A 21389-nucleotide genomic window follows, 5' to 3' on the forward strand; every position below is an offset into this window, starting at 1 on the left:
CCTAGAACCACCAAGGCGACAGACAGCAGTGTCAGAATCAAACCTGTTCAGTCGTCCTAGAACCACCAAGGCAACAGACAGCAGTGTCAAAATCAAACCTGTTCAGTCGTCCTAGAACCACCAAGGCAACAGACAGCAGTGTCAGAATCAAACCTGTTCAGTCGTCCTAGAACCACCAAGGCAGACAGCAGTGTCAGAATCATACCTGTTCAGTCGTCCTAGAACCACCAAGGCAACAGACAGCAGTGTCAAAATCAAACCTGTTCAGTCGTCCTAGAACCACCAAGGCAACAGACAGCAGTGTCAGAATCAAACCTGTTCAGTCGTCCTAGAACCACCAAGGCAACAGACAGCAGTGTCAGAATCAAACCTGTTCAGTCGTCCTAGAACCACCAAGGCAGACAGCAGTGTCAGAATCATACCTGTTCAGTCGTCCTAGAACCACCAAGGCGGCAGACAGCAGTGTCAGAATCAAACCTGTTCAGTCGTCCTAGAACCACCAAGGCGACAGACAGCAGTGTCAGAATCAAACCTGTTCAGTCGTCCTAGAACCACCAAGGCGGCAGACAGCAGTGTCAGAATCAAACCTGTTCAGTCGTCCTAGAACCACCAAGGCGGCAGACAGCAGTGTCAGAATCAAACCTGTTCGGTCATCCTAGAACCACCAAGGTAGCAGACAGCAGTATCAGAATCAAAACTGTTCAGTCGTCCTAGAACCACCAAGGCGGCAGACAGCAGTGTCAGAATCAAACCTGTTCGGTCATCCTAGAACCACCAAGGTAGCAGACAGCAGCGCCAGAATCAAACCTGTTCATCGTCCTAGAACCATCAAGGTAGCAGAGAGCAGTGCCAGAATCAAACTGTTTAGTTTTGTCTGACCCAGTAGGTCTAAGCATTTCCCAAATTACCCCAAGTACTGAGTACATAAGCACACAACTTTGCCTTAAAGATAATGCTTTCTCATAATAAACTAACCTAGTTTAGAAAGAACACACACAAAGGAATAGAGCAGAGGTTAAAGTATTGCTTCAAAATAAAAAGTCTCCTACTTTAACAATGTCCATTAAAAGAACATCACTGGTTATTGGTATAAACTTTGATGTGAAAAGCGTCCTCTGGATCTTAGGAAGCCTGCTTGATGTTAGGTTTACAATCTAAATGTGCACTTGAACCTCTGTTAGGAGTCTAACGATTTGTCATGTTTGGTAAGAAACTCATTATCTATTACTCTATCACACTAAATAGGGAAGCTCTGTATGATCTTTATTATTATTATTACATTATGGCTATGTACATTAATGCAATCATGGGGCACCATACACTGGTTTTATAGACCCTTTGACACATTTTCATCACACTGGTTAACATAGCCTTCCTGGCATTTTCTTAGTTATTGCGTTAAGACATTTACATTCTACATTTACTAAGTTTCACATGTACCCTTGTAAGATGCACCACAGGTGTAATCCCACCAATCACCCTCCCTCCGACCATCCTCCCCACTTCCTCCCCTCCCTTTCCCCCTTCCCCATATTCTTAGGTTATAACTAGGTTATAGCTTTCATGTGAAAGCCATAAATTAGTTTCAGAGTAGGGCTGAGTACATTGGATACTTTTTCTTCCATTCTTGAGAAACTTTACTAAGAAGAATGTGTTCCAGCTCCATCCATGTAAACATGAAAGAGGTAAAGTCTCCATCTTTCTTTAAGGCTGCATAATATTCCATGGTGTACATATACCACAATTCATTAATCCATTCGTGGATTGATGGGCACTTGGGCTTTTCCCATGACTTAGCAATTATGAATTGGGCTGCAATAAGCATTCTGGAACAATATCTTTGTTATAATGTGATTTTTGGTCTTCTGGGTATATACCTAGTACAGGAATTATAGGATTACATGGCAGATCTACTTGTAGATCTCTAAGTGTTCTCCAAACATCTTTCCAAAAGGAATGTTAATATGCATTCCCACCAGCAGTGTAGAAGTGTTCACTTTTCTCCACATCCACGCCAACATCTCTGGTCTTGGGATTTGGGGATATGGGCTAATCTTACTGGAGTTAGATGACATCTCAAAGTAGTTTTGATTTGCATTTCTCTGATGATTAAAGATGATGAGCATTTTTTCATGTCTGTAGGCTGTGTGCCTGTCTTCTTCAGAGAAGTTTCTGTTCAAATCCATTGCCCAACCTGCGATGGGATCACTTGTTCTTTTATTGCTTATACATTTGAGTATCTGTGGATTCTGGTTATTAAACTTTTGTCGGAGACATAACCTGTAAATATCTTCTCACACTCTGAGGGCTGTTTGCTTGCTTTACTTACTGTGTTCTTGGCTGTGCAGAAGCTTTTTAGTTTGATCAGGTCCCAGTAGTGTATTTTTGAAACTGCTTCAATTGCCCGGGGGGTCCTCCTCATAAAATACTCGCCCAGACTGATTTCTTCAAGGGTTTTCCCTGCACTCTTTTCTAGTATTTTTATACTTTCATGTCTTAAGTTAAATCTTTAATCCAGCGAGAGTCTACCTTAGTTAATGGTGAAAGGTGTGGGTCCAGTTTCAGTCTTCTACAGGTTGCCAGCCAGGTCACCCAGCACCATTCGTTAAATAGGGAATCTTTTCCCCACTAAATGTCTTTAATTGTCTTGTCAAAGATCAAATAACAGGAAGTAGCTGGGTTGATCTCTTGGTTCTCTCTTCTGGTCCATACAGCTACCTCTCTGTTTTTGTGCCAGTACCATGCTGTTTTGATCACTATCGATTTATAGTACAGTCTGAGGTCCAGTAGCATGATTCCTCCTGCTTAGTTTTTATATCTGAGTAAGGTCTTGGCTATTCGAGTTTTTTTCTGATTCCATATAAAACGAAGTATTATTTTTTCAAGATCTTTAAAGTATGACAGAGAAGTTTTAATAGGGATTGCATTAAAATTGTATATTGCTTTGGTTACTATGGATATTTTAATAATGTTGATTTATCCCAGCCATAAGTATGTTATGTTTTTCCATTTGTTAACATTTTCAGCAATTTCTTTTCTTAGAGTTTCATAGTTCTCTTTATAGAGATCTTTCATGTCCTTTGTTAGATAAACTCCCAAATATGTCATCTGTGAATGGAGTGGAGTCCTTAACTGTTTTTTCAGCTTGACTATAGTTTGTATATATAAAGGCTACCGATTTATGAATGTTGATTTTGTAACGTGAGACACTGCTGTATTCCTTGATCACTTCTAAGAGTTTTGTAGTAGAATCCCTGAAGTTTTCCAGACATACAACCATATCATCTGCGAAGAGCAAAAGTTTGATCTCTTCTGACCCTAAATGGATACCCTTGATCACCTTTCTTCCCTAACTGCTATACTAAAACTTCCATTACAATGTTAAAGAGCAATGGAGACAATGGGCAGCCTTGTCTGATTCCTGATCTCAGTGGAAATGATTTCAATTTAACTCCATTCAATACAATATTGGCTGTGGGTTTGCTGCAGATGGCCTCCATCAGTTTAAGAAATGTTCTGTCTATACCAATTTTCTTAAGTGTTCTGATGATGAAGGGATGCTGGTATGATCAAAAGCTTTTTCTGCATCAATTGAGAGAATCATATGGTCTTTGTTTTTTAATTTGTTTATGTGCTGAATTATACTTACAGATTTACGAATATTGAACCAGTCTTCACACCCTAGGATAAAACCGACTTGGTCATGTGTGTAATTTGTTTGAAGTGTTGCTGGATTCTGTTTGTTAGGATCCTGTTGAATATTTTTGCACCTATATTCATTAGTGATATTGGTCTATAATTTTCCTTCTTTTGGGGTCTTTTCCTGGTTTGGGGATCAGGGTGATATTTGCTTCATAGAACATGTTGAGTAGTCTTCCATTCTTTTTCTACATTTTGGACAGGTTGAGTAATATAGGTACCAGCTCCTCTTTAAAGGTTTGGTAGAATTCTGACATGAAGCAATCTGGTCCCGGGCTTTTCTTTTTCGGGAGACTTTGTATGGTTGATGGTATTTCAGAACTTGATATTGGCCTGTTCAACATTTCCACTTTATTCTGGCTAAGTCTTGGAAGGTGACGTGCTTCTAAGTATTGGTAATTTCCTTCAGATTTTCATATTTCAGAGAAGAAAGTTTCTTGTAATATTCATTGAGGGTTTTTTAAATTTCTGAGGAGGCTGTCGTTATTTCGTCTTTGTCATTTCTGATTGATGAAATTAGAGATTTTACTCTTTTCTTCCTGGTTATGTTAGCCAAAGGCTTGTCTATTTTATTGACATTTTCAAAAAACCAACTTATTGATTTATTGATCTGTTGTATAATTCTTTTGTTTTCAAATTAATTTAATTTTGCTCTAATTTTGGTTATTTCTTTTCTTCTGCTGGGTTTGGGGTTGGAATGTTCTTTCTTTTCCAGTTGTTTGAGATGACCCATTGAGTTGTTAACTTCCTCTCTTTCCGTTCTCTTGAGGAAGGCTTGCAGTGCTATAAATTTCCCTCTTATGACTGCCTTTGTGGTATCGAAAAGGTTCTGATAATTCATGTCTTCATTGTTGTTTTGTTCCAAAAATTTGGCAATTTCCTTCTTAATCTCATCTATGACTCAGCTATCATTCAGCATAAGGTATTTAACTTCCATGTTTTTGTATGAGTATGCAGATTGTTGTTGTTACTGAGTTAAACTTTTATTCCACGGTGGTCCGAGAAGATGCAAGGAATAATTTCTATTCCTTTAAATTTACTGAGGTTAGAATTGTGACCTAAGATGTGATCGATTTTGGAGTATGTTCCGTGGGCTGATGAGAAGTATGTGTATTCAGGGTCTCAGCAGCTCGGGCGGCAGGAGGAGCGGCAGCAGCCAGGCAGCGCAGCTTGGTGAAGGTTCTCGGCGCGCCGCGGCCCGCAGGCACCCGGCACGCGCCCTGCCCACCGCCAAGATGCCGAAGAGGAAGGTCAGCTCTGCTGAAGGAGCGGGGAAGGAAGAGCCCAAGAGGAGGTCGGCACGGTTGTCAGCTAAACCTGCTCCTGCGAAAGTGGAAATGAAGCCAAAAAAGGCAGCAGCAAGGGATGAATCTTCAGACAAAAAAGTGCAACCGAAAGGGAAAAGAGGAGCAAAGGGAAAGCAGGCTGAAGTGGCTAACCAAGAAACTAAAGAAGATTTACCAGCAGAAAACGGAGAAACTAAAACTGAGGAGAATCCAGCTGCTGACGAAGCAGGAGAGAAAGAAGCCAAGTCTGATTAATATCATATACCATGTCTTATCAGTGGTCCCTGTCTCCCTTCTTGTACAATCCAGAGGAATATTTTTATCAACTATTTTGTAAATGCAAGTTTTTTAGTAGCTCTAGAAACATTTTTAAGAAGGAGGGAATCCCACCTCATCCCATTTTTTAAGTGTAAATTGCTTTTTTTTTAAGAGGTGAAATCATTTGCTGGTTGTTTATTTTTTGGTACAACCAGAAAATAGTGTGGGATGTTGAATTAATGGGAGGCTTTGACTATCTTGGGTGTGAGCATTACATGCTGTAATACGAAGCATACTAAATGGCAGTGTGGAGTCCCAGTCCTGCATTGATGTGTGAACATTTTAAATTACTTCTATTCCATGTTGTTTTGTACTAGAATTGTTTCCTAAAGAAAACCACTCCCATGATCATGGCTCTCCGTGTCAGAACTGTGTACACCCCTTAACATCTTTGGTTGTGGTGCTCCTGTTTTCCTAATAACTTTGTTGCTGTGCTGTGAAAGACTGAAAATCTGAGCATGTAGCATATGGTAATGAAGTGTGGATTGGTGGGACTTACCTAACAGCTTATCATCATTTGAAGATACTGGTACTTGGTATCCTCTTAAGGAAAATTTGCCTCCAAATTTTAATCTGGAAAGTCACTGGAATAAATGTTTAAAAAAGAATTACAATAAATGGCTTTTTAGATTTTGGGTATATACGTTAAGAATTGTGTATACAAATTGAAATGTCTGTACTGATGCTCAACACAACCAATAAAATCTCAACTACAAAAGAAAAAAAAAAGTATGTGTATTCAGTTTTGTTGGGATGAATTGTTCTGTAGATGTCTAGGTATAAATCTAAAATTTCTTTGCTCAGCTTCATATTGGAGGATCTATCCAACACTGCCAAAGGAGTGTTGAAATCTCCGATGATGATGGAGCTGGAGGAAATCAAGTTGCTCATGTCTATTAGTTTCTCTTATAAATTAAGGCGCATTCTGGTTGGGTGCATAAATAATAATAATTGAAATCTGATCATATTGAGTATTACCCTTCACAAATATGAAGTGAGCATTCTTATCCTTCCTTACTTTTTTTGGTTTAAAGCCTATTGTGTCTGCAAATAGAATTGCAACACCTGCTTTTTTCTGATTACCATTTGCCTGAAATATGGATGACTGTCCTTTCACCCTGAGTCTATATTTATCTTTTGAAGTAAGATGTGACTCTTGTATGCAGCAAATATCTGGCCTGAGTTTTTGAATCCAGTCAGCTAAACTGTGCCTCTTTAGAAGACAGTTTAAGCCGTTCATGTTAATGAAGAATATTGATAAGTCTGGTAAAATTTTGGGTATCGAGTTTTTCGAAACTCCAGTGGACATTTTTATTCCCTTCGCCACTGTGGAAGTTGGAGTTTGATCAAAGGTTTCTGAGTGAGTTTACTTTTGTGGTAGAGAATTGGGCTGGTCATTATCCTGAATTGGGCTGGTAGAGAATTGGGCTGGTCATTATCCTGAAGAGCTGTTTTGGGTATGGCAAATTTCTTCAACATATGAATGCATTAAAGTATTTAACTTCTCCATCATAAATGAAACTCAGTTTAGCTGAATACAGGATCTGGGGTTGAATGTAATTTTACTTTAGGAGATTAAAAGTTGATGACCACCCTATTCTGGCATGAAAAGTTTCAGCAGAGAGAACTGCAGTCATTCTAATATTCTTCCCTTTGTAGGTAATGGATTTTTTATGTCTGGCTGCTTTCAGAATTTTCTCCTTCATATTAACTTTAGTGAAGTTAATTATGATATGCCTGGGGGATGTCTTATTTGGATTGAGTTGTGCTGGGGTTCTGAAACTGTCTGCTATTTGAATTTCAGAATCTCTTGGCATGTATGGAAAATTCTCTTTCATAATTTAATGGAGAAGGGCCTCTGTGCCTTGCGCGGCCACTTCATCACTTTCAGGGATTCCAATGAGACGGATATTACCCTTCTTTGAATTATTCCAGAGCTGTCTGAGAGAATGATCCGTTTTTGCTCTCCATTTTCTTCCTCTTTAAGATTTTGGGAGCATTCAAAAGCTTTGCCTTCAATGTCAGAAATCCTTTCTTCTGCTTGCTCCACTCTGTTACTGAGGGATTCTACTGTATTTTTCAGATCTTTGAGGGCTGCAAATTCTTGCTTCAGGGTGTCAAAATCTTTGGTGGTTTTGTCTTTAAACTCGTTAAATTCTTGAGAACTTTTGAATTTCTCCTCTAATTTCTAATTCCAAGTTTTCCCCCATTCTCTTAATCTTGTTTGCAATCCAAATTCTGAATTCGATTTCTGACATCTCGGCAAGCTGTTTACAAATGGGATCTTAGCTTACATCTGCCATATCTTTCCTTGGGGGGGGCGTTGATCTATTCTGGTTATTCATGTTACCAGAGTTTTTCCACTGATTCTGCCCCACGATTATTTTACACCATTTGGTTTTTCCCCTGGAGCTTTGTCGAGGACCCGTACAGTGCTACAGCCTGAGAAACTCAGGACCTGTTTGGTGTGGTGGGGCTAAGTGGTTCTGTCTTGTTTTCAGCTGGTCTCTGTCCGACCCTAGTGTCCGATAGTTACTTTGGGTTGAAGTCTCAGCTGTGGAGAAATACGAGCAATTAAGTCACCCCGCCCCCCACAGGTAACAATTGGAAAAGGAAAATCAAACCTTCCTACAACCACACACCCAGGGCACCACTTGAATAGTCCTTGGACAATTGGCTCAGTTCGAAAGGTCCAAATCAATTGTCTCAGTCAGCACCTGTCTCAGGAGAGTTTAAAAGGTCTCTGGCAACTGGATTGAAGGGGTCTTCTGACAACTCAAGTATGACTTGCTCCAGTGCTCCGTGAAGTCAGGTGGACCCACCCAGCAAATAGATTAGTATGGGAAGGTTGATGCCTCCTTCCCCACCTTGCACCTCTGTCACACCCAGTCACTGATAGCCCTTCAGGGCTGTGACCCATTTGCCCCCAGTGAGCATATACTCCAGGGGTTTGCACCTGCCTGAATCACAAGGAAATCTATATCTGCTCAGCCAGGCCGCTGGTCTCTGCCTCTATCCAGCAGGGGGATGTGTGGCCTGACAACCTCGGGCGCTTGATGGAGGCTGGAGGGTGTTCACTCAGTTCTAGCCCTGTACCTTATTGATGTTACTGACAGAACAGAACAACTTTGTGGGAATTTGTTTCTGTCCCTGCTAACTTCTCCTGCAGAAGAGAAGCTGTTTCGAGTTCCCAGAGCCTGCGTCTAAGGCCCTGGCTTTGCTCCTGCAGGTTCGTATTCGGTTAGCTGTCAGTTCTAGCCTCCTGTCTTCCTTTGTCTATAGGCTGACTATCCCCTGAGAGCCGGGTGCATCTTAGGCTGAGTAAAGCGGTCCTCTGAGTTAGCCCTACCCTGGGAATTTCCCGGCTCTGCATGTGCGTTTTCTAGTTCCCGCGTTCCACCCAGGCCAGTACCACCTCAGGCAAACCCTTTATTGATGGGGCCTGCGCTTCCTTCCCAGATCTGTTCTGCAGTGGTTGCCACCTGGGAAGATGCCTGGCCTCCTCTGGTTGCCCAGGGAGACGGGGGGTGTGGCTTTGGAATACTCGGGAGTGAGCCCTATTGTTGCCAAAAACAGCTGCTGCTCTGTGCCTCGGGGCACCACCGCTCCAGCGGCATGGTTCCCTCTCAGCAGACCGTCATCTCCTCACTGCCATGCTGCAGAATCAGCACTGACCAGCTGCAGTCCAGGCCCTGTCCACACCCCTCGAGAAATCACCCAGGAATCTGGACTCCTGGGGGACAGGCCTCCAGACCTCAGAGTGAGAGTGGAGGGGAGTGCTGGGAGCTCAGAATTGCAGGTAGAGAATTTATACAGTTTTATGCCTGGCAGGAGAATGCCGTGGCACCCTAGTAGGGGAGGTATGTCCAGTTTTTAGAGGGTCTCTCCCATGGAGTGTAGTGGGAGGAACTTTGAACTCTGCTTGTTTCTTTGTGGGGCACTCCGAGCTGTTCTCATGGGGGAGGGGACTCCCGTCTACTTGGTGATGGATTTTGTACCTTTTGTTTGTATCCTTGAGGTCGCAGCTCACCTCAGCGGGGTTGATGTGCGTTCTTCAACCTTCTCTCTTGTTGCAGCTCTAACCAGGTTACTTGCTAAATTTCTGTCCTTTAACTCTCCTTCTGGACGGGAGCCTCTGTGGAAAGCTGGCTTCAGTCAGCCATCTTGTCTCTGCCCCCCACTGTGTTTGATCTTGACAGCTCCCACTTAATTCTCCCTAGGTACCTTCTGTTCAACCACAGTTGTCTTCAGATTAGTGGGAATAAATCAATTTTTATCAGTCTTGAGTAGATCAAATTTATTAAACTCTGATAAATCAGTTACTTGAGGGCTCTCCTGGCAGGTACACAAAAGAATAAAAAGAGAGAGATTGTATGTGATGGTATGAAAAATTACCTATATATTAAAATATGCATAGTATATAACATAATTTAACATATTAAAATGTATATTGAATAAAAATACATATAAACATAAAGATCTTTCTGCCTGTATATAAGCTAAATACTGACAGCAAGATGAAGTTCTGTTAAACAAATTCAACATGACTGAATCATCTTAAATTCAGTACAGCATAAGTTTGTGGTTAATTTTTCTTATTATCCTATTACTCTATCAATCACCGGAAACATTTCTTCCACAAATTACTGGATTTCTTTACATGTAGTTACAAACTGAATATTTCTCTTACTCCAAAATCCATATATTGAAACCCTAACTCCCAGGGTGGTGGTATTTGGACATGGGGCATTCAGACGGTCATTAGGTCAGGAATGGATAGAGCCCTCCTAAAAGGAAACACTAGGGAGTGCTCCCTCCCATGCTTGCTCTGTCTCTCTCTCGACTGCCCCCAGATGTGAGACTGTAACGAGAGGATGCCCATCTGCAAACCAGGAGGCAAGCCCTCACCAGACACTGGGTTTTCTAGTGCCCTGATCTTGAACTTCTCAGCCTCCAGAACTGTGAGAAAATAAACACTTGCGGCTGAAGCTGCCCAGTCTATGTCTTACAGCAACCTGAACTAAGACACCTATCAGAAATGAAGTGCTTTCAAAAATGACACCAGGCTAAGATAAAAGCAAAGGAAAACCTTTGGATGCAGGATAAATTATCTACTGGAATTCCTTTCTGGTAAGACAGCTTTCCTTTCCATTTGTTCAGGTTCCACCCGCCACATCTCTTCAGCCCAGAGGGACAGCAGCTCCCCTCTCTAGTGGACAGCACTCTGAGGCCCTCCATGCACATATTTTTTATTTTAATTTCTTTGTGTGGCACCCCTTTTTCAGGTGGAAGAAAACAGAGGGATGTTTAGTCCCTAAATCGCATCTCAGTAATGGAGAGCTACACGTGTGTATACTGTAGCTTTTGAACTCCCCCGTTCACTGACAAGTGAAATAACCAATGTTGATTTTTAAAGCAGACTATCGCTAGATTATTTTAACAGGGTGTTTCAAGCCAAATCAAAACCAGATGAAGCCCTCTTAGTTCAAGGTGACTTTCACTAGCAACGGCTTGTTGGCCTTGGGTCTGTCGTGGTGAACAGACCTGTGGGAAGGGCCCCCACACCGCCCACGCCGAGAGCAGTCATACTGAGCATAACGGAGGGGGCGCCACACTTCTAAACCTGATGGACACAAATCTGATTAAACAAAATGAGTGGACGCATGTCCATTACAAGCAGATTCTTCTCCTTACAAAAGGATTCACTGCAGAATCCCTCTAAGATCCTCTGGCACGTTCTATTTATAAAAATCCAATTTCACAGGAACCTCTTCACTGTGGAGAGGCAAAGGCCAAAAAAGAAGAGTATCAGCTTTTCTTCTGCTCCAAGACAGACCAAAATGAAGAAAATATTCAAGTGCAGCCAAAAAAAGGTGGGTCAGATGGACTGCAATACTTCTATTCACACTTAGTTACAAGTAGATGGGCCACAGTCAAGACAAAGATGAAAGTTTTACTCTTGGCCGTGAAGCAGCAAAAATGGAGTCAAACGGTCTCTAAGAGGGTTTCTTTCAGCATTAGAAAGGCATCATTTTTACAACTACTATACCAGTGATGTCTGTGTAACCAATCACTAATGTTCTCACAGGATGACCTCTTTACAAGCATTTTAATATACATTTTTGCATGTCTGCTTGGTATGAGCTTAGGATATTTTTGCAATAGATACAATTTGAGAAGGCAAATATCCACATAATAAAATTAGTTGACTCATTTGCCTCATCATATGAAAACAGCTAGATAAAACTCAGCAAATTTGGAAGGCATGTTTGGGAAAGTGTGATATAAAATCCAGGTTAAGTGGCTTATTTGAAATTTGTGTGTTGGGGGCAAGGATCTGCGCTCGGGAGGTGCCTCAGAGAAACAGAAGCATGCTCAGCTCTGCAGTAGCTGAGTCATGTACAGTCACACGAATCTTGTGTCCACAGGACTGGCAACATGGGAAAGACTTACTGCCCTTACTGACGAGCTGTGGATGCAGACGGACAACTATGGTTTTAAATGACGGTCCCAACCTGAAAGTCACAAGGGCACATGCTGGAAATTATAGGAGCAATTTGTGACCATGCTGCATCTCTTGTGGGCAGTTCCGTGCAAATTGCCCCTGGTGATGACGTGGCAACAGAGATGTATTTATTTAACAACAGTAAGTGATTCTCTAGAGAAATGCCAGGAAAGCCAGCCTACAAAGTAACACATCAGACAAAAGCAAGCAATTAAGGGGTGTCTAGAAAGTTCAGGGTACAACTTTAACCTCTGAGCTCAAAGTTATAGACCTTAACTACGATGTTTTCCCAAAACATATACCAAAAAATGAGCTCTTTTCTTTTTTTTTTTCTTCCTACAGAGCAGGCATTTGTGTTAAGTGCATGTATCAACAACTTTCCATGTCTCACTTCTAAAAGTGAGATTCTCTGGGCAAGGTGGCTCAGGTATATAATCCTAGCACACTGCAAGGCCCAGATGGGAGGATCCCTGGAGCTCAGGAGTTTGAGATCAGCCTGAGCAGGAGCAAGACCCTGTCTCTAAAAATAGCCCAGGTGTTGTGGTGGGTGTCAGTAATACCAGCTACTTGGGAGGCTGAGGCAAGGGGATTGCTTGAGCCCAAGAGTTTGAGGTTGCTGTGAGCTGTAATGCCATTGTACTCTACAGAGGGCAACAAAGTGTGACTCTGTCTCAAAAATAAATTAATAAAATTTTCTGATACAATCCCTTGAAAAATGTTTACATTTATAAACTACAATCTGGGATTGGCAAGACCTTACTATAATACACCGAGGGTGACCAACCACCTGAGTTTGTACAGGATTGAGGAATTCCCAGGATGTGGGACTTTTTGGTGCTAAAACCCCAACAGTCTCTAGCAAATCAGGCTGGTAGGTTCCCCTTAATTTGGGGTAAGATAGAACTCAAATGGGTTGGGCACAGTTTGGGAGGCGGAGGCAGGTAGATCCCTTGAGCTCAGGAGTTTGAGACCAGCCTGAGCAAGAGCAAGACTCTATCTCTACTAAAAACAGAAAAACTAGCCATACACCGTGGCAGGCACCTGAAGTCCCAGCTACTTGGGAGACTGAGGCAGGAGGATCGCTTGAGCCCAAGAGTTTGAGGTTGCTGTGAGCTATGACGCCATGATACTATACCAAGGGAGACAGAGTGAGACTGTGTCTCAAAAAAGAAAGAAAATTAAAAGCCCAATATAATGCAACCTGCCTGTAAGGTCTGTCTACCTAAACTGCACAGAAAAGCCTTATTAGGTCAGAACATAAAACCCACATAACTGAATACCTCTACTGGTTCCTTTACATGTTTCATGTTTTATAGACAAAGCCTCAGATCCTGGGCATTCATATTCTACATAAATCCTATCTGTATTTCTAGTGTTCATGGTGAGGGAAAATCGGAAAGGGAGGACAGCCAAGCTGCACCAGGGGCCTCCACCTGCACAGACGCTTTCTCACAGGCCCTCTGGGGACCTCAGCAGCAGAGGTGGTGAGTGAGTAACAGTCTGCATCCATGACGGGATCGTTCCCTCCAGACGATCTGCCAGACCAGTCCTTAAAAAAGGGCAAGTCCTCCTAGACTGCTGTCAAAGAATGGCAGGTTAAAGCACTGTTAATTACTTATAAGAGATGGTGGGGTGTCAGCACATGTGGCTGGAAGACCACGCTTTCAAATAAACGTGGTAGACAGCCCGGGCTGCTCTAGAGCAGAATCTGTGCCAACAGAACGCAGACAGAGAGCGAGCTGATGGGCAGATCATGTGATGAAATAAGCCCCCTTGTCATAGGGCATCCTGGCTGTCAGCGTGTCTCCATGTGAGCTTCAGAATCTTCCCAGCTAGAGAGTCGAAGAGACAAAGAAGCCATCTTTTCCCCATCACATTTGTGGAAATGGGGCCACGGCACATACAATTAAGCACAGTGCCCAGTGAGGGTGTAGAAAATGACCACCATGTCTCTCCACTACTGCCACCTCCAATGCACGTCACAGGCCTTGCAGCTTAGGATCTTGTTTAATCCTCCAAAAAACCCAAGAATGTAGATTTCTTCACCCCTGGGTTCAGACAAGGAAGCAGAGGCTCAGTGAGGCCTAGGAACTTGTCCATGGTCACATGGCTTCTGGGTGACACTCAGCTTTAAGCTCAGGTCTCCAGAAAGCTGTTTTGAGTGCCTACGATGCCTCAGATACTATGGTTCACACCTGGGATACAAATGGATAAACAGCAGAGAACCATTCCAAGCCATTCATAAGCTGGGAGGGAATACAAGAAACGCCAGCATTCAGTCATTCCAATTAATGACTGCGTGCCAGGTAGTGCTAGAAACCTTTCCCACTCATGATTTCAGCTTGTCCTCCACCAGCTCATTAACAGAGGTATTGTTTTCCATATTAACTCACTCATAGTCACATCTAGAACCCAGGCTCTTCACCATTAGACCATGTCAAATAGCAAGAGGTGACAGCCCAAAAGAGGCACAGCATCAATGATATTGATTACCAAGTTTATGAAACAGAAGGAATAGCTAAAAGTAGGTACTTCTGGAGGAGTTTTCTGGAAGAATGCAGGAACTGGAGCTGAATCTCCAAGGAAGATTGTTGATGATGATGATGGCAACAACAAAGATGAAGGGGATGGTGGAGTGTGGGTCACACGGCCACCCTAGGACAGAGCTGGACTGAAGCCTGGGAGGCGGAGACAATGGCGTGGGCTGTGTCCTCAACCCCAGCAGCATCCTGTCTCTCTGAAAACACAAGAGGAAAGAACATGGATGGGCTTTCCAAAGGGCACTGGTCTGGAGAACAAGGAGCTGAAGAATCTGTGCCTCACAGAGAAGTATGTCAAGGAGGGGAGTCTGGGAGGTGTGGAGGAGCCTGCTGAAGGAAAACAGAGACCTCAACTTCTAGGGACAGCTTGCTCTTCCTACTGTGCCCTGGGGCACCTGGGGGGCTCAGTGTTCTGCTCCTAGAGCCACAGCAGGAGAGGGAGAGGGCACAAGGGCTGTAGAAGGGACCTCCTATGGAGAGTTTGCTACCCGCCACGGAGAAGTGGGTCTGAATCTGGAGGGAGACTCCAGACTTTCTTCAGGGGAAGCCGCCAACCAAGGCCAAGAAGACACTTTGTTCCCAGAATGAGAACGAAGATTGAACGTGTCCAGAATATGTTCCCTGAAAAGATGCTCCAGGGCTTCCTACCCCAGAAGCAGTGATGTTTCCCTGGTCCTATCTGTTCCAAGTCTGCTCCTTCCATGTCCTTTCAGTCCTGCCGTTTATCCCTTTGTACCCCAGGTGTGAACTACAGACCCCCGAAATCTGTGTCACTGCCCCATTTCCTCAAATTACACAGAAAGGATTTCTATTGTCTACACCAGGAGAGAAGAGGACATGTATTCCATTATTCACACTGATGCTGTGTAACAAGCCACTACCGAACTTGGTGGCTTAACCAAATTAAGCAATAAACGTGTAAGCTCGTGGGTCTGGGAGTCAGCCGGGCAGCTCTGGTCTGGGCCAGACTTGCTGATCGTGGCTGGGACAAGTGGACAGCACCAGCTCTCACCTATGTGGCTCCCAGACCCCAGCAGGCTGAGTGAGACCTGTTCTCACTGTGTGGCTCCGTGTAAGAAAGAGAAGACGTGGACAGGGCCGCTGAGCAGGCAAACCACTCCTTCTGCCATATTCCACTGTCAAAGCAAGGTGCACGGTCAGCCTTGAGGGAAGCAGCGGGCAGACAAGCTCCAGCTCCAGCTCTTGATGGGGAGTGCTGCAGAGTCATGTCGCATGTGGGTGGGGACACGGGGAAGGATATATACCACAGGGGTGACAGTATGGAGCACTTAATATAGCAGAGAAGGGACAATCCAAGGAGGGGCCACACTGTCGTTAGATGGTTTGATCAGGGACAGCTGCAGAAGTCCTGCTCTGAGTGTCCGGGGCTGGTATGGGAGAGGGACTGCTGGACAGGGAGGAAAGACGACTCAGGTGTGAATCCAAAACGTTCACATCCTTGCAATGGAAGGAAGAATGTCACACCCACTATCAATGAAAAGCAAGCTCTTGAATGCAGAGACAGGGTTGGCTTTAACAAGCTCAAGATGAGGCACAAATGCGACAATGAGGCAGACACATCCAGCGAGAAGCACGGGAAGAAACTGGGCCCTAGTGTTTCAAAAGAAATGGCTGCAGAAGCTTCCCTAACATAGGTTCTTTGTTGCCAAAAGAGAATCTGACTTTGGCTAATTAAAGCAGAAAAGCCATTAATGAAAGGTTACCAGGTAACGGTGAGTCTTAAAGAAAGCTATAGAGCCAGGTATTGAGGCTAAGATGGCAGAAGCAGCCCCTGAATCAGATGCAAAACTGTTCCCAAGGAGATGCACATGCCTGGGCACAGAACCCCACTGACGGCAGATGCTGTGTGCTAATGACGGAGACTCCAGCCACTGCTGTCACCTCCTCTGTGTCACTAGCTGATGATGCAACATCTGGCTTAGGTGGTCTGAGTGGCTGGCTCCAGTTCCATGCCTGAGTCCCAGCTGCAGAAGAAACCAGGGAGGCCAGAGGGCATTATGTCCCCGTCACAACAGGTGGTTGAGGCCGTATGGCCAGCACATTTGGGAGGGGACTCTCCAAACCCGACAGGGGATACAAAGGTACTGGGCAGTTAAAAAGAACAAATGCTCATGCCCCACAAGCCCCTGTTCTGCCTTTTCTAACCATTCTAACCATTTCTAACCAGTCGGCCCTCTTACCATTATCTGTGGGTTCCCTGCATGGATTCAACCAACTGTGGATCAAAACATTCAGAGTAAGAAAAAAAATTCCACAAAGTTTCAAAAAGCAAAACTTGAATTTGCCACATGCTGAATACCACATAGAATCCACACAAATGAAGTGATGTGGGCGTCATCCATACTTGGCACTACGAGTAATGGAGAGATGATTTAAAATATACAAGAGCAGGATGGGAACAGGTTATATGCAAATACTAGACCACTTCTTAATTTCTGATTAATATGAGGGTACAAATGATTAGGTTACAATCTGTGTCCGTTAGGTAAGGCTGTTATAGTGCCCCCCAACCCAGGAGGTATGCCCTATACCCTTACACTATAACAGACCATTTTATTTATTTATTTTGAGACAGAGTCTCACTATGTCACCCTCAGTAAAGTGCCATGGCATCACAGCTCACAGCAACCTTAAACTCTTGGGCTTAAGCGATTCTTTTGCCTTAGCCTCCCAAGTAGCTGGGATTACAGGCACCCCCCACAACACCAGCTATTTTTTTGTTGCAGTTGCCACTGTTGTTTAGCAGGCCTGGGCCAGGTTCAAACCCACCAGCCTAGGTGTATGTAACTGGTGCCCTGCCCACTGAGCTACGAGCACCACAGTACTAGACCATTTTAATCAGGGACCTGGGCATCCTTGAATTTTGGCATCCTTGGGGGGGGGGGGGTTCTGCAATTAACTTGCCCTTCATAGGCAGAAATAATTTTATATGTCTCAGAACACATGAAGAGTTTTAGATAGTGATGCTGTGATTCTGGATAAGACGAGCACAAACTGGGGTCTGGGGACTGCTTAATGATATGGCCTTCTGCTATTGGGGGCCTACTGGTCCCAGGGTGCACTGTCAGCAGGGCTGTGCTCAGACACACCCATATTATGTGCCAAGAGTTAGAGATCCCTAAAGCAAGGACACTGGGGACAGTTTTTAATTTACCGATAAGTGAAATTTTAAAATCTGACAACTTTGAGTACTGCTATCCTGGTTTATTAAGCAGAGAGAAGTAATTCCCATGCCAGTATCATCCTCTTAACCTAAATGCAGTAATGCTGGCATGGCCCAGGGCTGGCAGGATGGTCTACATTGTAACTAACCTGAGATCACCATTTGCAGAAATGTGGCTTTGCCTTGATGTGAATATAGGAACAGATCCGAATGGGCAGCGCTCATCTTCCTCCGAGTGCCCTTTCTGCAGTTTTCACATAGCTTGAGCCCATCAGAAGGCAGCAGATACAAGGACGCTCTAGTGCAGCTTAACTCAGCCAAGAGGCCAAGCTCTGAGCAGCTGAGCTGAGTGGAGACAGAGCCACAGTGTCACGAGCCCCCAGCTGGGTGGTCCTAGGCAAGTTATCCGGCCTGATGATTTGCTCAAATGCAAAAAGGGATAAAGACAATACAATTTCATAATAAAACAGCCATCTTGGTGGCTCTACACTATTATGAGTACTGCTATTTATAGTAACTAGCTGTTCGCAAATTCTGGTGGCCACTGAAGTTTACCTAATGATAGGGGGCAATCAGGGAAAACTGTGTTCTTTGAAGTGACTTATTAAAAAGAAATAAATGAAAGCTGTAGTGTCAGCAATGTAACTTAATAAAACTGCTTTCTATTTTCCAAAAGTTTGGGCTGAAACTTCAGGCAAAATATCCTTGATTAAAACTCTGAAAAAGGCTTACAATACTCAGATTCTTTGGCTACCTGAGATAACACTCTGGGGTCTGCCCCAAAGGCAGGGAAATGGGTCGGGCACTGTAATTCCCACACTGCAAGCCCTCTCATTTGTCTTGATTTCTTTGAGGTGGGTAACACAAAAGAGATGGTGACTTCAATTTCTTGTATAATGAGGGATATTATTTAGTAATTGGCATAAAAATATTAAATTGTCATAGCTGTGCCATACATTAGGACAGAGGCCTAAAATCCATTTTCCTTAATGTTATCATCTTATTCAATAATCTACTTCTAAACATTTATCTTATAGAACAACAAAGAATAGCAGCAGTGGATAAATGAAACGTGGTATATCCCTACCACAGAATATGATTCAACAGTATGTGTACGGTTGGATGGACCTTGAAGATACAACACTCAGCGAGAGAAGCTGTCACAAAGGCCCATGATGCTCATGATGCCACCTACACGGAACATCCAGGACAGGCAATCTACACACCAAGGGTTAGTGGAGTGGGAGATGAAGGGAAACGTGGAATGGTAGCTGAGGAGGACTGGGTTTCTTTTTGAATTGATAAAAATGTTCTAATGCCGGGCGGCACCTGTGCCTCAGTGAGTAGGGCACCAGCCCCATATACCAAGGGTGGTGGGTTCGAACCCAGCCCGGGCCAAACTGCAACAAAAAATAGCCGGGTGGTGTGGCAGGTGCCTGTAGTCAGGAGGCTGACTCAGCTACTCAGGAGGCTGAGGCAAGAGAATCGCTTAAGCCCAGGAGTTGGAGGTTACTGTGAGCTGTGATGCCACAGCACTCTACAAAGGGCGACAAAGTGAGACTCTATCTCAAAAAAAAAAAAAAAAAAATGTTCTAATGCTAACGACAATGATGGCTGCACAACTTTGTGAATACAATGAATTTAAATGGGCGAATGATACGGTATGGAGTTAGATCTCAATAAAGCCATTACTAAAAATAACACAGGAATAACTGTAGTTACTGGGCGGTACACTTTTTGCAGATTATTTCATTTAAGTCTTATGAGAAGCCTATATAGTAGGTACCTTTATTATCTGCATTTTACAGATAAGGAAACTCAGCTGTAGAGAGATCAGGTAACTGGTCTTAAGGATGTTTGGCCAGTAAACCAGACAGCCACGTTCTTAACTCCTGCACGTGGACTCCAAGATGCAGGCTCAAGGAGAGGCCCTGCACTGCTGCTCCCAGCAGGACACTGGGCACAGCCTGAGTGTCCATCAGTGGAGGTCTATTTAAATACACACAGGTATCTTGTGCTTTGAAAAGAGTGAGATATTCTGTACACACTGCTATAGAAGATGACTGCAAAAACAAGGTAAGCAAATGCTTGTCTTTTTTGTTCCCATTTGCTTTCTTTTTATTATTATTATAAAAATCTACATATGAAAAAAATAAAAGTTTAGGGCAGCACCTATGGCTCAAAGGGGTAGGGCACCGGCCCATATGCTGGAGGTGGCGGGTTCAAACCCAATCCCGGCCAAAAACTGCAAAAAATTACAAAATAAATAAATAAATAAAAGTTTAAAAAAGTGATATACGTAGGGTGGCACCTGTGGCTCAAAGGAGTAGGGTGCCAGCCCCATACACCAGAGGTGATGGGTTCAAACCCAGCCCCGGCCAAAAACTGCAATAAAAAAAAAAAAAAGAAAGAAAGAAAAGAAAAGCGATATATGTAAGCGTATCAAAGTTTCACAATTTTCCATCATTTTTGATGAAAACCATTAACTGCCGTTTTTTCTGAGAAGTAGGTCATGATGGCAGGAACATTTCATTTTTAACTGGATACCTTTTGGCATCATTTGATTGGATTTTACCTTTTTGTGCAGTTTTTGGCAGGGGCTGAGTTTGAATCCGCCACCTCCAGCATATGGGGTCAGCGCCCTACTCCTTTGAGCACAGGCGCTGCCCAGGATTTCACTTTTTAAAACAATGACATGGTAGGGGCTATCCAGTCCTACTCCAGTTCTGAGGACACCTTCTCTTCCTCACCCACCATGCACCCTCCTGAGCAGCACATGGCCACTTTGTTTTATTTAAACCTCCTGATGTTTCAGCACTCTGTCCCTGAGCAGCCTGTGAGCTTCCTGAGAAAGACACTGTGCTTGTTTCTACAAAGCAGTGCCAGGCACATAAGAAGATCTTCTATACTTCTCTGCTGTTATTGATCACACAATATGAGACAAATGAGTAAATACATCATAGTCAAAGACTTGACCTCAACTGCCAGCATCAAGGATGTAGCCAGTGATGAGTGGACGGAGGGCACCATGCTGGAAACGACTTTCTGTCACACGGACCATCTGCTCCCACTAGGATTGAGAATATGGTGGCACAAGCAGCCTTGACTGGAACTCAAGAAAATGATTTATTTCTTCAATTAAACACATTTACTTGCATCTATTCCCAGAGAATTTATAGAGCCATAATCCCTTCCATCTCTAATGCTTTTCATCATCTTTTCCTAATTAATTGCGCTATGTAAATTTATTGATCTAAAACTTTGTAGGCATAAACATTACTCACGCAGTGATCCAGCATCACATTGCCAGCAGATCAAGCTTAATCAGGTTCTACCGTTTTCTAAATTATATATGTTATTAGACAAGATTCATTTAATTCTGCATCTAACAGCTATAGCTTATTATACTGGCTGCTTCAAGATACTTATAGCAACTCACTGTCATATCTGCACTATTAACTATCTCAGGATACAATTAATAAAATGGAATTAACTGACATAATAGTGGGTTTTGGCATGATATAAAATATGCTTTACTGTGCTTTTGTGGAAAAAAAAAGATTAAGAAAGGTATATCATCCAAGTAAAATTTCTAAAGTTGCTACCTTATAGATCAATATAAAATTTCTTTTTTTTTTTTTTTTTGTAGAGACAGAGTCTCACTTTATGGCCCTCGGTAGAGTGCCGTGGCCTCACACAGCTCACAGCAACCTCCAACTCCTGGGCTTAGGCGATTCTCTTGCCTCAGCCTCCCGAGTAGCTGGGACTACAGGCGCCCGCCACAACGCCCGGCTATTTTTTGGTTGCAGTTTGGCCGGGGCCGGGTTTGAACCCGCCACCCTCGGTATATGGGGCCG

General features: G+C 43.4%; 2 protein-coding genes across 6 annotated transcripts in view; one reads left to right on the plus strand and one right to left on the minus strand.

Annotated features, from left to right (window-relative positions):
* Window positions 1–21389, minus strand: part of CPPED1 (calcineurin like phosphoesterase domain containing 1) — a 167902-nt gene that overhangs the window by 109175 nt on the left and 37338 nt on the right. The window lies entirely within an intron of this gene.
* LOC128561500 (non-histone chromosomal protein HMG-14-like) lies at window positions 4935–6038 on the plus strand. The gene has a single exon (XM_053555820.1). The coding sequence runs from the start codon at window positions 4935–4937 to the stop codon at window positions 5238–5240; it is 306 nt and encodes a 101-aa protein (XP_053411795.1). The 3' UTR covers window positions 5241–6038.

This window comes from Nycticebus coucang, chromosome 12, assembly GCF_027406575.1.
Source record: "Nycticebus coucang isolate mNycCou1 chromosome 12, mNycCou1.pri, whole genome shotgun sequence".
Classification (NCBI taxonomy): Eukaryota; Metazoa; Chordata; class Mammalia; order Primates; family Lorisidae; genus Nycticebus; species Nycticebus coucang.